Source organism: Harpegnathos saltator, unplaced genomic scaffold (genome assembly GCF_003227715.2).
Source record: "Harpegnathos saltator strain DR-91 unplaced genomic scaffold, Hsal_v8.6 scaffold140, whole genome shotgun sequence".
Taxonomy (NCBI): Eukaryota; Metazoa; Arthropoda; class Insecta; order Hymenoptera; family Formicidae; genus Harpegnathos; species Harpegnathos saltator.
The window spans coordinates 1,073,994-1,086,274 of NW_020229918.1; the positions used below are offsets into that span (position 1 = coordinate 1,073,994).

Here is a 12,281-nt window from a genome sequence, read left to right on the forward strand (position 1 = left end):
GGAAAATATCCTTTGGAAGATAGAAATTGTGTTAGAAAGCAAAATGTCATTCCCTATCTCGTACTTCATCCAGTTAATACTCGTGTTTAATGAAAATTATTCTAATTTATTTATACGCTTCGTTAAGCGAGACATGTCAAGACGAGGCGAATCTGATAAATTAATCACTCTTTCCGAGTTCTTTGTTCTGTGCGCGCGCGCGCGCGCGAGTGCTCGCCTGTCTGCATCTATTAGGAGCTTGCACTGAAATGTGATTACCGTCTGTATGTTACACTTCGATATAATGCAAACGGATTCTCTCGGAGAGGTATCCCTGGGTTGCAATAAATCCCTGTCTCAATAAATCCTTGACTGCGATCTATTAGATTCGCTATATTCGTTTATGTCATGCTTGAACTACCGGTATTTTTCATCCCGGAAGAATCCTATTAAAATTGGTCTCAAATGTACAGTTATATCTTTGATGTTACGCGGAAGGCGTGCAAAGTATGCTCAAATATTAAAATATTCGAATCGAATATGCATCGCGAGCTGTACGACCTGTGCGTTTAAATACTCGTATATTTACAGCATTAATAAATGCATCACTGAGACACAACTTCTAGGACGTTCCTTTTCTTCCCTTTTAACGTCCCTTTCTTTTTGCGCGATCAATGTCCCGTTTCCCAGTATCAAAGATATTTTCTGGCTAATATCACATGCCAAATACGTTATGCAGTCGCTGTGTATGTCGTGCGGGATCGTATCAAAGTTTGCTTTGATTGATACGGCAAAAGCGTATCGTGAGTACAGTAAAAAAAGAACTGTATTATTTGTTTGTCCATGTGGTACACGGTATGTTTCTTCATCATCTTCTGTTTGTACTTTTGGTTGTACCGTGTTCTCTCGAGACTTCTCTTTTCGTCAGACTGCAACTCACAAGAGCGAAGTACATACATGCAAAGGTTAAAAGTTAACTTCAGCGAAAGGTTTTACATCATAATTGACCGCGCAACGGGAAGCATCTAAAATATATCTCGCGTCGCTGCTAAAATATATCTTTTTCACGAAAGAGTTGGGAGAGATCGTGTGGACCTTTGATTAAATTTATGTAATATAAGAACTGTCTCTTCCTTCGAAACGGTCTCTCGCGCGCGATCGAGAAAGTAACGTTACACGATATTGCTATTTTGCTCTTTTTGCGTGACGAACTTTCGCGATCTAATCTGTAATTTAGATTCGTATTGTCATTGTTCGTCGTCCCGCGACTCTTGCCTCCCGCGAGGGAGAGATCGCCGGAGCTTCTGAGGGACTTTGTGGCGAAAAATCATTCCCTGACGTAACGAGGCGTACTTTAATCGCTCTATTTAAAATCTCGGAAAGAACTCACTCTTTGTCACCGCGAATGCTTCCCCGGCTCGTACTGCCTTTCCCCATTGTTTCGGGCTAAGGGCGTACCAGCCGTGACGTGCAGGTGCAAGCAGCGACGCCTAAGAAAACTGCGCTTTCTTTTACAGTCACTACATGCGACAGATCCTCGAAGCGTTGCGTTACTGCCACGAGAACGACATTATTCATCGTGACCTGAAACCGCAGTGCGCCCTTCTAGCTGGCAAGGAAAATTCCGCCCCGGTGAAGCTGCGCGGCTTCGGCGTCGCCGTGCAACTCCCGACGTCGCAGTCTAATGGCGTTGGTACGTTCATACCTGTTCCTAATTCATTTACGTTTTCTTTCCGCGGTCTATTTTACGTAGCATTATGCATAGAGAATCATGTCGGAAGCAGCGCGATGTCAGCTCGGGGAGAACGGTCGTCTCAGTGATTATTAATGATCTCTTTCAACTCGGTGGTTCTGAGTGACATAACTATGGTTATATAAAGATGAGTCTATAAGTTGAATAATGGTGGAGACATGGGAATGACCACGGTTGTGCACGGATCTGTAAAATTTTATCGTTCGATCAAAAATATAAATTTTGCGATGCTGATGGAAGGTTACATTAATTCGATTACTTGTCTTTGTGTCGAGGAAATATTTTTCACGGAGGAATCAGAATGCAACTTGTGGAAAAAATTTCAACACTGTGATATTTTATGTTGGGACACCGAAACAGCGAACAGAGATTATGGTATGGCTTCGTTAGGAATGTTATCAAATTTGTATCAGAGAGATTTGTCGCTGTTTCTTTTTATTGCATATTTTATTTCCTTTTTCTTATATTTCTTATGTACATTTTTATTTGTACTTTTTAAATGTACCGTAGTTATTACGCGCATTTTAATCGGACTGAAGAAGCCTGAAAATACCAATTGTATTTGAGTTTTTCCCTCTTTTCTATGTAATCAGGTCTATTACTTACATCGAATGGTCTTTTACGGGCAGTTGAGAAGTCCTTGAATGTTACCTGTTTCAATGAAATTTTCTTATCAATGGAAGTAACGTGAGAAACGTATATATTACATTTGTATGTGTATATATTACATTTGATCCAATATTGGTATAATCGAAAGAAGGCAACCGCACGTTTTTGCAAAATAACAGTGCAAAATAACATGGCGAGTTTTACTTCTTCATTTTTAAATGGTTTGCTTGAAACTGATAATCGTCAGTTAAAAAAATATGACGTTCGAAACGAGACAATATATTGAATCAGCTGTATCTGTGGAGTTACGGTGATAAGCCCGCTTGAAAGAAAAGAAAAAGAATAAACGTCAGTTACGGTATAAAATCATTGAAGTATCAAAAAGGAAAATTTTTATTTTTAAAGGACCATGCAAATTTTCTCCCCGAGCTACACTATACTTTCAGCCGTGACACAGTTCATAAGAGCTGACGTCGTGCTGCTTTTAGCGCGGTAGCATTAAGTAAATTTTTCATAATATTTTTAAGTGGAGTCGGCGCTAGAAGACGCATAAATTGAGTAAGAACGGGACTATTATGGACAGCGGAATAAGAAGTGAGAAAAATATTAAGTAAAATATGCGAAACAGCATTTTCTCATAATTTATAGCGTCTGTAAAAATGCGACATCCTGTTCTTCTCTATTTTATGGCAAAGTAACATCTTGTTTATAACGTTGGAGTCTGTCAGTAATACAAGTATATTTAAATGCCATAAAAATCGTGATGTTTCGTGAAAATGGATAAATTTGAAAGTAAAATCGATCAAGAATATATGCTGCGCTAGCGCCGACACCGACGAGTGTTTTATATATAGCAAAACATTAACGTGAAGTATACTTACGCGTAATTATACGCTTGTTCTACCTGCAAACCACCTGAGAGGCACTATTTAATGCTCACAGACGTCTATCGTCAAGGTTATTCATCGACCAACACGAAACAACGATAAATCATACATTCGTACAGTAAACTGCACATTAATTTCAAGTTCAACTGCACTTTAATTACTCAAGCTCCTTTGAAACGTTAATTAAGTTTGTTTGAATGCAGATAAACCGAATTTCGTGAGCTAAATTATTCATCGACCGTAAGTGTGATATGTAAGACTTCACGCGCATAACGATTTAGCGTTGAACACGCCAGCTATCTGTTCTAATTATTCGCGGAACGATTTACAAAATTATTAATAACTTGTTATATTCACGCTGGGGATCGATTTCGACAAACCGAAGAGAACCGTTCAATTGGAAATATTAAAAGAAAATCAAATGTAGACGTGCGCGGCTTTTGATATTTCCACTTCAAATAGAGCGAGGTTATTATGTGTAAAATGCTCGTGTACATCTCGAAAGAATTTACTTTATTTATAAACAGTGTGTGTACGATTAATCCATTTTACACAGTGGATTATATCAACTTTTCCGAAAGTCTGAGAAAGCAAATCGTTTTCTGAAAACGCACAATGTACTTTTTCAAATAACGAGTCCTGTAATACATATTTTCTTTAATTATATAATCATCGCTATATATGCTATATATATGCTATATATCCGAAGAAGTTAATGTTAAATTGTTAACATCTCGCGAGATCCGTCGACCTGTTGACATTCAGCCGTATTAACTATGACAACGAGATTAACGAATGTTATTTAGCCGCATGATCTCCTCGTCACATATTGAAAGAGGGAAGGAAACCGTAAAATATTCAGTGTGAGAAGAAGGGTGAGGGTGAACGCGTTCGCTGGGATAACGGAATTATTATCGAAGGTGCGCCGACATGCTCAACGGCGGATAAAGATGATTAAACTCTTGCAAAATGTGCCTCTCGCGCAACTTGCGCGTGTGTACAGCTTGGTTAAAGATTTTTTTCCCGGATATTACGACATGCGATATCACCTGCGGTGAAGATACGACTACAATAACCTTTACGATGGAGAGCGCTAAACGGTGGCTGACGGTGATATTATCGGACGCGGGCGAGAAGCTCCCCTGAAAGCGCGCATTGAATATTGCCTCCTCAGAATTTGCAATTCAGATTTTTATCTTTTTTCTGTATTTTCCTTTTCTCTCTCTCTTCGTTTTTTTTTTTTTTTTACAAATACCGATACGATGGTTTCCTGTTCATCAAGCGTCACTTCAAAGACACTCGGTGTTTTTGTATCGTCTCTCTTTTGAATGCCCTACTCTGCGATTATTGGCTGGCTTGGTCGATGATTGGCGAATCACATTCGAAATTTCTCGGTGTTCGATGTGCAGAATGCAACGGCTTTTATCGGATTTCTTTCCTATGACAACCGTGATGCTCTCTTTTCTGATCAGCCTCAATCGATTGGTGTCTGTGCCTTTCTTTTACGATCTTTCGCTGCCTCGATATCGCATGGTTACACCGTAAGTAGATGGCTCTTGTTGTTAGCAACACTTGTAGATATATACCGTTCTAGTTCTATCGACCGTTTGTTCTATCTCTACATTCTATACTAATTTTGAATTCCCCTCGCGCGACTAGCGCGACCGCGTGCCCCCGCCGCGCGTTTTCAAAATCGATCGATTCCGCTCGTTTCCATGCGATATTAAAGCAGCGCCTTCCGTCACGAAGCAAATCTGTTCATTATATCGCATAATTACTTGTCACTTGTATTGATTCAATATTAATAATTATTTTTATTGATATCAAAACGAGACACGAGAGACGAGTTTCGCGTTTGCAGCACATCGCCGTTAAGAGCTGTTGATAAAACGCACGTTATCGGTCGATCTCATTTACCTCTTCGGTTCTATTCATTTGATACGGTTAATAATAATCGGTCGAGGACGAAAGCTCGCTCATAAGGGTATAATGTGCGCAAATTGAAAGATGGAATACGAATAACGATAGTGCGATCGTATAGGTGAACTCCCAACAAAACAAACTTCTTAATTACACCATAGATATCACCATGAGAATACAATACACAATAACGATCACTACGAACAGCTACACCCTGGTGCGCGCGAATCGTGCGCTACGACAAAAGTTCCCGCCAATCGGTATTAGAATTTAATGGCGATAAAAACTTTTACCTGCTAGGACTAATTGCCTCTTCGTCCCGCTAAGACGTTACCGCTGTTATACCGAGTCAGATATTAATCTCCTCTGACTCCACTTCGGCTCCCGCCATTGCTCTTCTCAATTTCAAACTAATTTGGCATTCTGAGAGTAGAATAACGCCCTATCAAGTACAGGCCCGGCATCGACACTGGGAAACTGTCTCGTAAACTGGAACGCGAGATTTTTCATATGCAAGTTTTACGATCGAATTGGCTTCCGCTCTGCTATCGGGTTTAGATCATTCTTAGAACCTTCAGATAAAGAGTTTTCGGTAACGCGGTTTAATCCGTGGTTAAGTGGCAAATTGTTCAAACGTTGTTTTTTCCGCTGCATTTCTCTAAAGTTTCCTCATCGCATACCCTTATACGTCGAGGATTCCTTTCGGCATTCGCGCGGGATACATACGCGTCATATTACAACCGGACTAAATAAGAGCCGGTGAGAGAGCGTCGATCGCACGCTGATTTACCGCCGCGAACGGTTTTCTCGCGGATGACACGCGTCAATTAGCTGACGAGACAACGCGAGGACAAACGCGCCGTGTCTGATCAACGTACACTGATAACCTGAAATTTGGTTTCAATGGATACAGAATGTTACACGACCGAGTATCGGCAGTGTCTGAGCCCAAAGGGGCAGCTCTACTTGAAGGCCGACAGCGAGGGTAAGCCTGATCTAACCTTTAATCATCACTTCCGCAGGAGCCTTGTCTCATCTCACGCCATATATATATATATATATATATATATCTCTCTATCTATAACACATATACACACTTTTCACATTCACACATTTTGTATTATGTTACATCTTAACCTGTTCCGTGTATACTCTCTCCTCTATATTCACGTCACTGTACTCTAGAAGCTGCCACTGCTTGCTTGCTTGCTTTACGCGTTCGGATGTTTATTTTGATTTGGCTAATTCATTGATCGGATATATTGTCACCCTCGTGCTATATATAATATTCTTATCATTAGATTCATTCACTAATATGTCGATTTAGAGAAGTGATTCTTCGATAATAAATGTGTACAAACGTGTGACTAAAAAAACGCGGTTTCGCGTTTTCCGTGTACATCCCCTTTTCCATTATTTGTTGAAGCGTGAAAACAAAAGCGTTTTTGTGCTATTACGTGTTTACCCACATGTGGCGTAACGATTCTGATCGTATTATTATCGCTCGCGGAAATTATTTTACAGTACGATTTTCTTTCCAATACGCCGGACGCGCATCGTCGTATGAAAGCTCATTTTAGCGGAAATGCAAGCGGTTAACCGTGGTTTCTTGAAAACGCGTCACGTGTCTTCGCACACGTGACTGCCACGGCTGCGCTAATTGTAAGCCCGCGTAAAATTACGAAACGAACGAAATAAAGCAAGCTGAAGTCCGACAGGCTTTTTTATATAGCACTGACACAGGTTTATACGCAAATTATACTACTTTCCGATACGATACAACAAGTGAAATACGCGTACATACGTTGGCGGAGCGCCAAACAGAGCCGTCGACGTCTTACATACCCAGTATAGAGACGCACACATACCATCAGAAAGAGAGAGGGGGAGAACGAGTCGCACACAAAAGATGAATTCGAAAAGAAAAGAACGTAGGGAAAACAAGTCGCTCGATCTCGCGACGTTCGATTTTCTGATAAGAACAAGGACATCCCCGACAACAGCCACAGGTTTGTCTTCCTCTACGAGTAACGGCGATGACGACAATGAGCGTCTTATCGTCCATGAAGCGTCAGCGTCGACGCGCGACTGCGCGAAATTAACGTGACGGTAACAATCCTTCTCCTTTCTCTCTGTGTGTTCTTTCGATAGGGCTGATCTCCCCGAGCTGCAATTTCCCTTTTGAGGACCTGACCGACGCCGAGGATTCGCTCGTGAGCGACACGGAGGACAATATCGGTATCCACATGCCTGCCACACATTTACGTAACGACCGGCATACCACGATCGGGGGTAGAAGCGAGAAATTATCGCGCCTGCTTAAAAGGGGGACACCCCTTCGCGCGTCCTCGAGTGTGTAGCGCCGTGCTCTTTACACATCGCTGATCGTAAAGTACTATTGAGAGCCGTTTTCCATCAACCGCGCAAGACCACGCGTGTATATATAGGGTGTTCCATGTAATCCGCCCTGTATCGTGAGAGGCAATCGAGGATAAGAAATATTACGGTGCTAGATGAGCGTGTTTGTCGACAAGAGTCCGGAAAATCGCACGTTCCAATTCTGTATCTCTCTTCTTTTTGTTATCTTTTTTCTTTTCCTTCTAAACCGATCCCGTCACGTCGCTCGTTAACGTGAGCGCGCGCGATCAGATCAGGTTACGTAGCCCATCCAGTATGCGGATGGGCGCGGGGGGGAACTCACGACGTGAGTTTTCGAGTCTTTCACATCAGTGAAATAATAATTCGTTCGTTGCCGCGAGCAAAGCGCGCGCACAGGAACGCACAATGGCGTATCTCGATCGTTATCAGATGGATCGGCCGAACTCTCATCTCGGGCTTACTCTCTCTCTCTCTCTCTCTCTCTCTCTTTTCTCTCTCTCTTCTCTCTCTCTCTTCTCTCTTCTCTCTCTCTCTCTCTTCTCTCTCTCTCTCTTCTCTCTCTCTTCTCTCTCTCTCTTCTCTCTCTCTCTCTCTCTCTTCTCTCTCTCTCTCTCTCTCTCTCTCTCTTCTCTCTCTCTCTCTCTCTCTCTCTCTCATTTGAGATCTCACAGTCCAAGTTCTACCCCCGCGTGGTACAGTCAATGTTAGTTGAGAGCGCATAGTGTCTGCATAGACACTCTACTTGACCTACGTGCGATAGCGTTATCCCTTGTAATATCGTTGTGCAGGTCGCGTAGTGTAACACAGATTTTGATATATACATATTCGTTGTGCCTTCAAGAGGAAGCGAGTGAGAAAGCGACTCCTTCCTCTTCTCTCCGTATGTATATTCCCATCTCCTCCCCTCGCTCCATCCTCGTCGTCCGCGTGTCTGGTTTTGCAACGCGCGAATGACACAAGCTCTGCTTCATCATTGTAGGATTGGGATAAGTTCTCTTTTTTTTTTTGGTTTCTGACAGAATTGAAGGGTTCGTTACGGCACGTCGTTAACTTTTACTTTGTTTCATCGACATCGAGGTGAAAGTGGCGGTGCGCGACCCATATATGTATACGTACGTATGTACGAACGGACGAATGTACGTCGCGCTTCCGCATGACGACGAAGGTGAGGTTTTCAATAAAAACGCATTATTTATGATCCATCAAAAAGCTCGCCTTGGCAGCTTCCAGTTTTTACGCGTCCGCTGAAAACCAGTGATCATTATTCGTGATCAATCGGATCTCCGACGGTGGAGTATCGATCGGTCATTACTTCTCTCGCGTGAAAAGAGTAGGGAAAATATAAAATCGAGCGCGGAGATATGTTATTCGCAACAATCGAACGCCAACAAAATGCCGAATTTACTTTGTGGATATCCACAATGCGTTCTATTCGCTGTCTTCGCTCATTCACCGAATCGATTGAATCCACAACACGTCGTCGCTATATATTTCGGCTGGTGGCCTAATTCGTCTATTGTGAATAACATATACATCATCATTCCATGATATATCCGCACGTCCGAAGCGCGATGGGCAACGAATTACAAAGGGGAAAAATACTGATTTATATAGCAAGACAGCGAATATTAAAAATTGTGATCGTGTTTTTATTCCATTTCACGGCATACTGAAATAAATTATACGACTTTACATTGTCCCAAATTGGTCGTTCTAAGTTTGCATAACAAACAACGTTTGCTCGATATCATAATCAACATACGTCACTCGTATTTTGCATTTGAATTAATCTTCATGTCATTAACGAGACGCACCGAGATATCTGTACTGTCGAAAACAATACGATCATCGTACATGCGCGCTCGCGCGCGCGCGATTCTTTCGTGCTTCGAACGTTGCATTTCAGTTACACGTAACTAACCCTTCAATCGGTTTATCTGGTTTGGAGGCTGATTTCGTGGACTAATTGCCCGCGCGTTATTTGGGCCTGTCTATGTCGTCATTGTTCGTAGCGGTAGACTAGCCTGTGCGTGTGCGTGAGTGTGTGTATACGTGTGTGTCTGTCTGTTTGTATGCCGCTTTGTATTTGTCTTTCATCACTTATCGATGATAAATTGAAGTGGTCGTCGCGCGTCAGGAAAGACTACTTTGTCGCGAGTTCCCGCGAAATGCGTCCAGAATGAGAAAGACAAACTCGGTAGAACCGTAGCAATTCCATCGATCCGGGTTGCCGCGAATTAACGCGCCAAACAGCCCTCTCTCGAACATAGTGCGACTCTTAATTGAAATACACTTGAAATTTCATCACGATCATCCCGCCTGGACTTCGAGTAATATACGTATCATACAAATGCAAATCACCTGTCACGATGACTACGACACAATTTCGCACGATCTCGAGTGGGCATTTTTTACAAACGTTCTTCGCGCCGTCATGACAAGCAATTTACTGTGGAATAGTCGTATCTGTGTGGTGCTCTTTGATAAAGAACTTGCATTGTGAACAGCACCGCCTTAGCGATCTCTTCAGTTTGCTTACGAAACTCGATAATCCGGAGTGACAGGTGTGCACATCTTACCGCACAGTTGCTACGCATCGCGTGACTATGCGGGAAATACAACACTCCGACCGCGATATTGCGCAAAAGCCTGATCTTTGTTCGCTTTAATTTTGATTAGAACTCAATGCGCATCTTACTTATCACGTGCCGAGCGCGATTTTATTTTGAATATTACAGACGTGAAATTTCGACGAGACGTATTTTACGAGAGGATTTATCCTACAATTTGTTTATTTATCAAAGCACACAGTGCGGCACGGCACTGTATTTCCACCGACAACGGTTCTACTAGAACTGAATTTATGGTAACGTTGTGTTATAAGTTACGGCGGTAACTCGCGCGACAAATTCGGAAAAGTGCATTACGACAAGAGGTCGGCCACCGAATAAATCGTCCGACTGCCAACCGCCGTTGCGTTGGCAAGAACAGTTTATAGATATAAGAAGTTGAGATTTTTTTTATAAAACGGGTGTTTTTCCGGCTTTTTTTGTTATCGCGACGCTTGTATCGCGCGCGCGATTAATATTTTTATTTCAACACCCTGCGTCTCTGTAAATAGACGAAATTGCGTATACGCTCGTGTGTAGTGCGTTTCACTCGAAATGAATTTTTTCTCCGTGCATCTCGGAAATTTTTTAAGCCGCTCTCTCTCTCTCGCATGTATCACATTCCAAATATATTTAAAATATATTTCAATACGTAAGATGCGTGTTATTACCTCGTCATTTTGTTTGCACAACTAATTATTTTGAGTGAAAAGCGTCTAATTAAAGTTACACGAGATAATTACGCAGCAAACGACGAGAACGATACGAAGTTGAAATGTCTTTGCCCATGACTCTTATTAACGTGTTGGTTCTACAAAATGGTTCTTTAAAATGTATTGTTCATTGAATTTACATTCTGGCATCCCCTGCATGCTCGATAAATTTCGCATGGAATCTTCCGTTTCTAAATGTAACTGTAGCTTGATATCTGTTTATAGCACCATCAAAGTTTCTCTTTTCTTTCTTTTTTTATTCTTTTTTCTTCCTTTTTTTCTTTTTTTTTTTTTTGTTAAATATATATTGCCTTTCTGTCTTTCCAAAATATCAAGCTTGGTTTTATTCGTCGCATTCATCTCGCATAAATAACTGCATCGATTTTCCTCTCTGCACCAGTGTCATATTACCTTTTGTTTGGTACTTGACTAAAAACTGCTATCCCGCGCGTTGTTTTTTCTTTTTTTACGTTTTTATATACACTTTGTAGATAAAGTTAAACGATGTTTTCTAAAATCTGTTATCAAACATATATATATATACGTATATTTTTTAATTAGAGGAAACTACGGCAGAACAATGAATACGGTGAGAAATTGGTTCTTTTTACTCGAAAGTTAATTTACATTCGCTATTAGTCATTCTAAATTTCTTTAACTTACTATATTGCGGAAGCTAAATCACTATTAAAAATGAAAGTGGAAAGCTTATTTCTCTTGTATATCTTAATTACTTTATATATTTCGTCAGTTTTACGAATGGAATTGTGAAAATACCTTTTCCCCTATATAGTGAAATATATAAATATATAGAAGTGTATGCATTCGCACAATATGTACTAGCGATATTTATTATTTCATATATAAGCAGAAAACTTAAATATTAACTTAAATTATAATTAAAGATCTATCATATATAATAGATAGAATAACACAATTATACATAGTAGATCATATAGTATACGTAATTTAGTAGATCATATATGACTAAATGTTTTAAATTGGATGTTTACTTTTATTACATGCATATATTTAATTATATTTCGGAATGGAATTCTCTCCACGTTTTATCACGTAACAGCCTAATTAACATAATCATGTCTACGCGCACATAATGCATCGTGTGATCCTACATTTTTTACATACGTACAGAGTATGATTACACAACAATTAGACGATAATTTTTCTAACGTTTAACGGTGTATTCGATCGCGATTATGTCGTCTTTGCTTTACAGCCTTGATCATCTCATCTTTTCCCATGTACACTCTTCGACGTGCAGTGACCTACATTCCCTCTTGTGCCGCTTTCTGTGTCATTTACCGATTCTTAATAAATATAGGTTGTTGAAAGAGTAAGCAAGTTGAGCACGTTGGTTATCATCCGTGAAAGACATTTGCGTCCATATATATATATATCTATATCGTGCTCG

At 40.8% G+C, this 12,281-nt stretch overlaps 1 protein-coding gene across 11 annotated transcripts in view; it reads left to right on the forward strand.

The window, feature by feature from the left end:
• Positions 1-12,281, forward strand: part of CASK (peripheral plasma membrane protein CASK) — a 217,423-nt gene that overhangs the window by 20,707 nt on the left and 184,435 nt on the right. For 9 of the 11 annotated variants that reach the window (XM_025308194.1, XM_025308202.1, XM_025308196.1 and 6 more), the window contains 2 exons: positions 1,497-1,672; positions 7,300-7,386. In XM_025308194.1, the coding sequence (XP_025163979.1) occupies positions 1,497-1,672; positions 7,300-7,386 (263 nt within the window). Of the gene's footprint in view, positions 1-1,496; positions 1,673-6,061; positions 6,134-7,299; positions 7,387-12,281 lie in introns of all 11 variants that reach the window. The other 2 variants (XM_025308195.1, XM_025308200.1) reach the window with 2 other exon arrangements.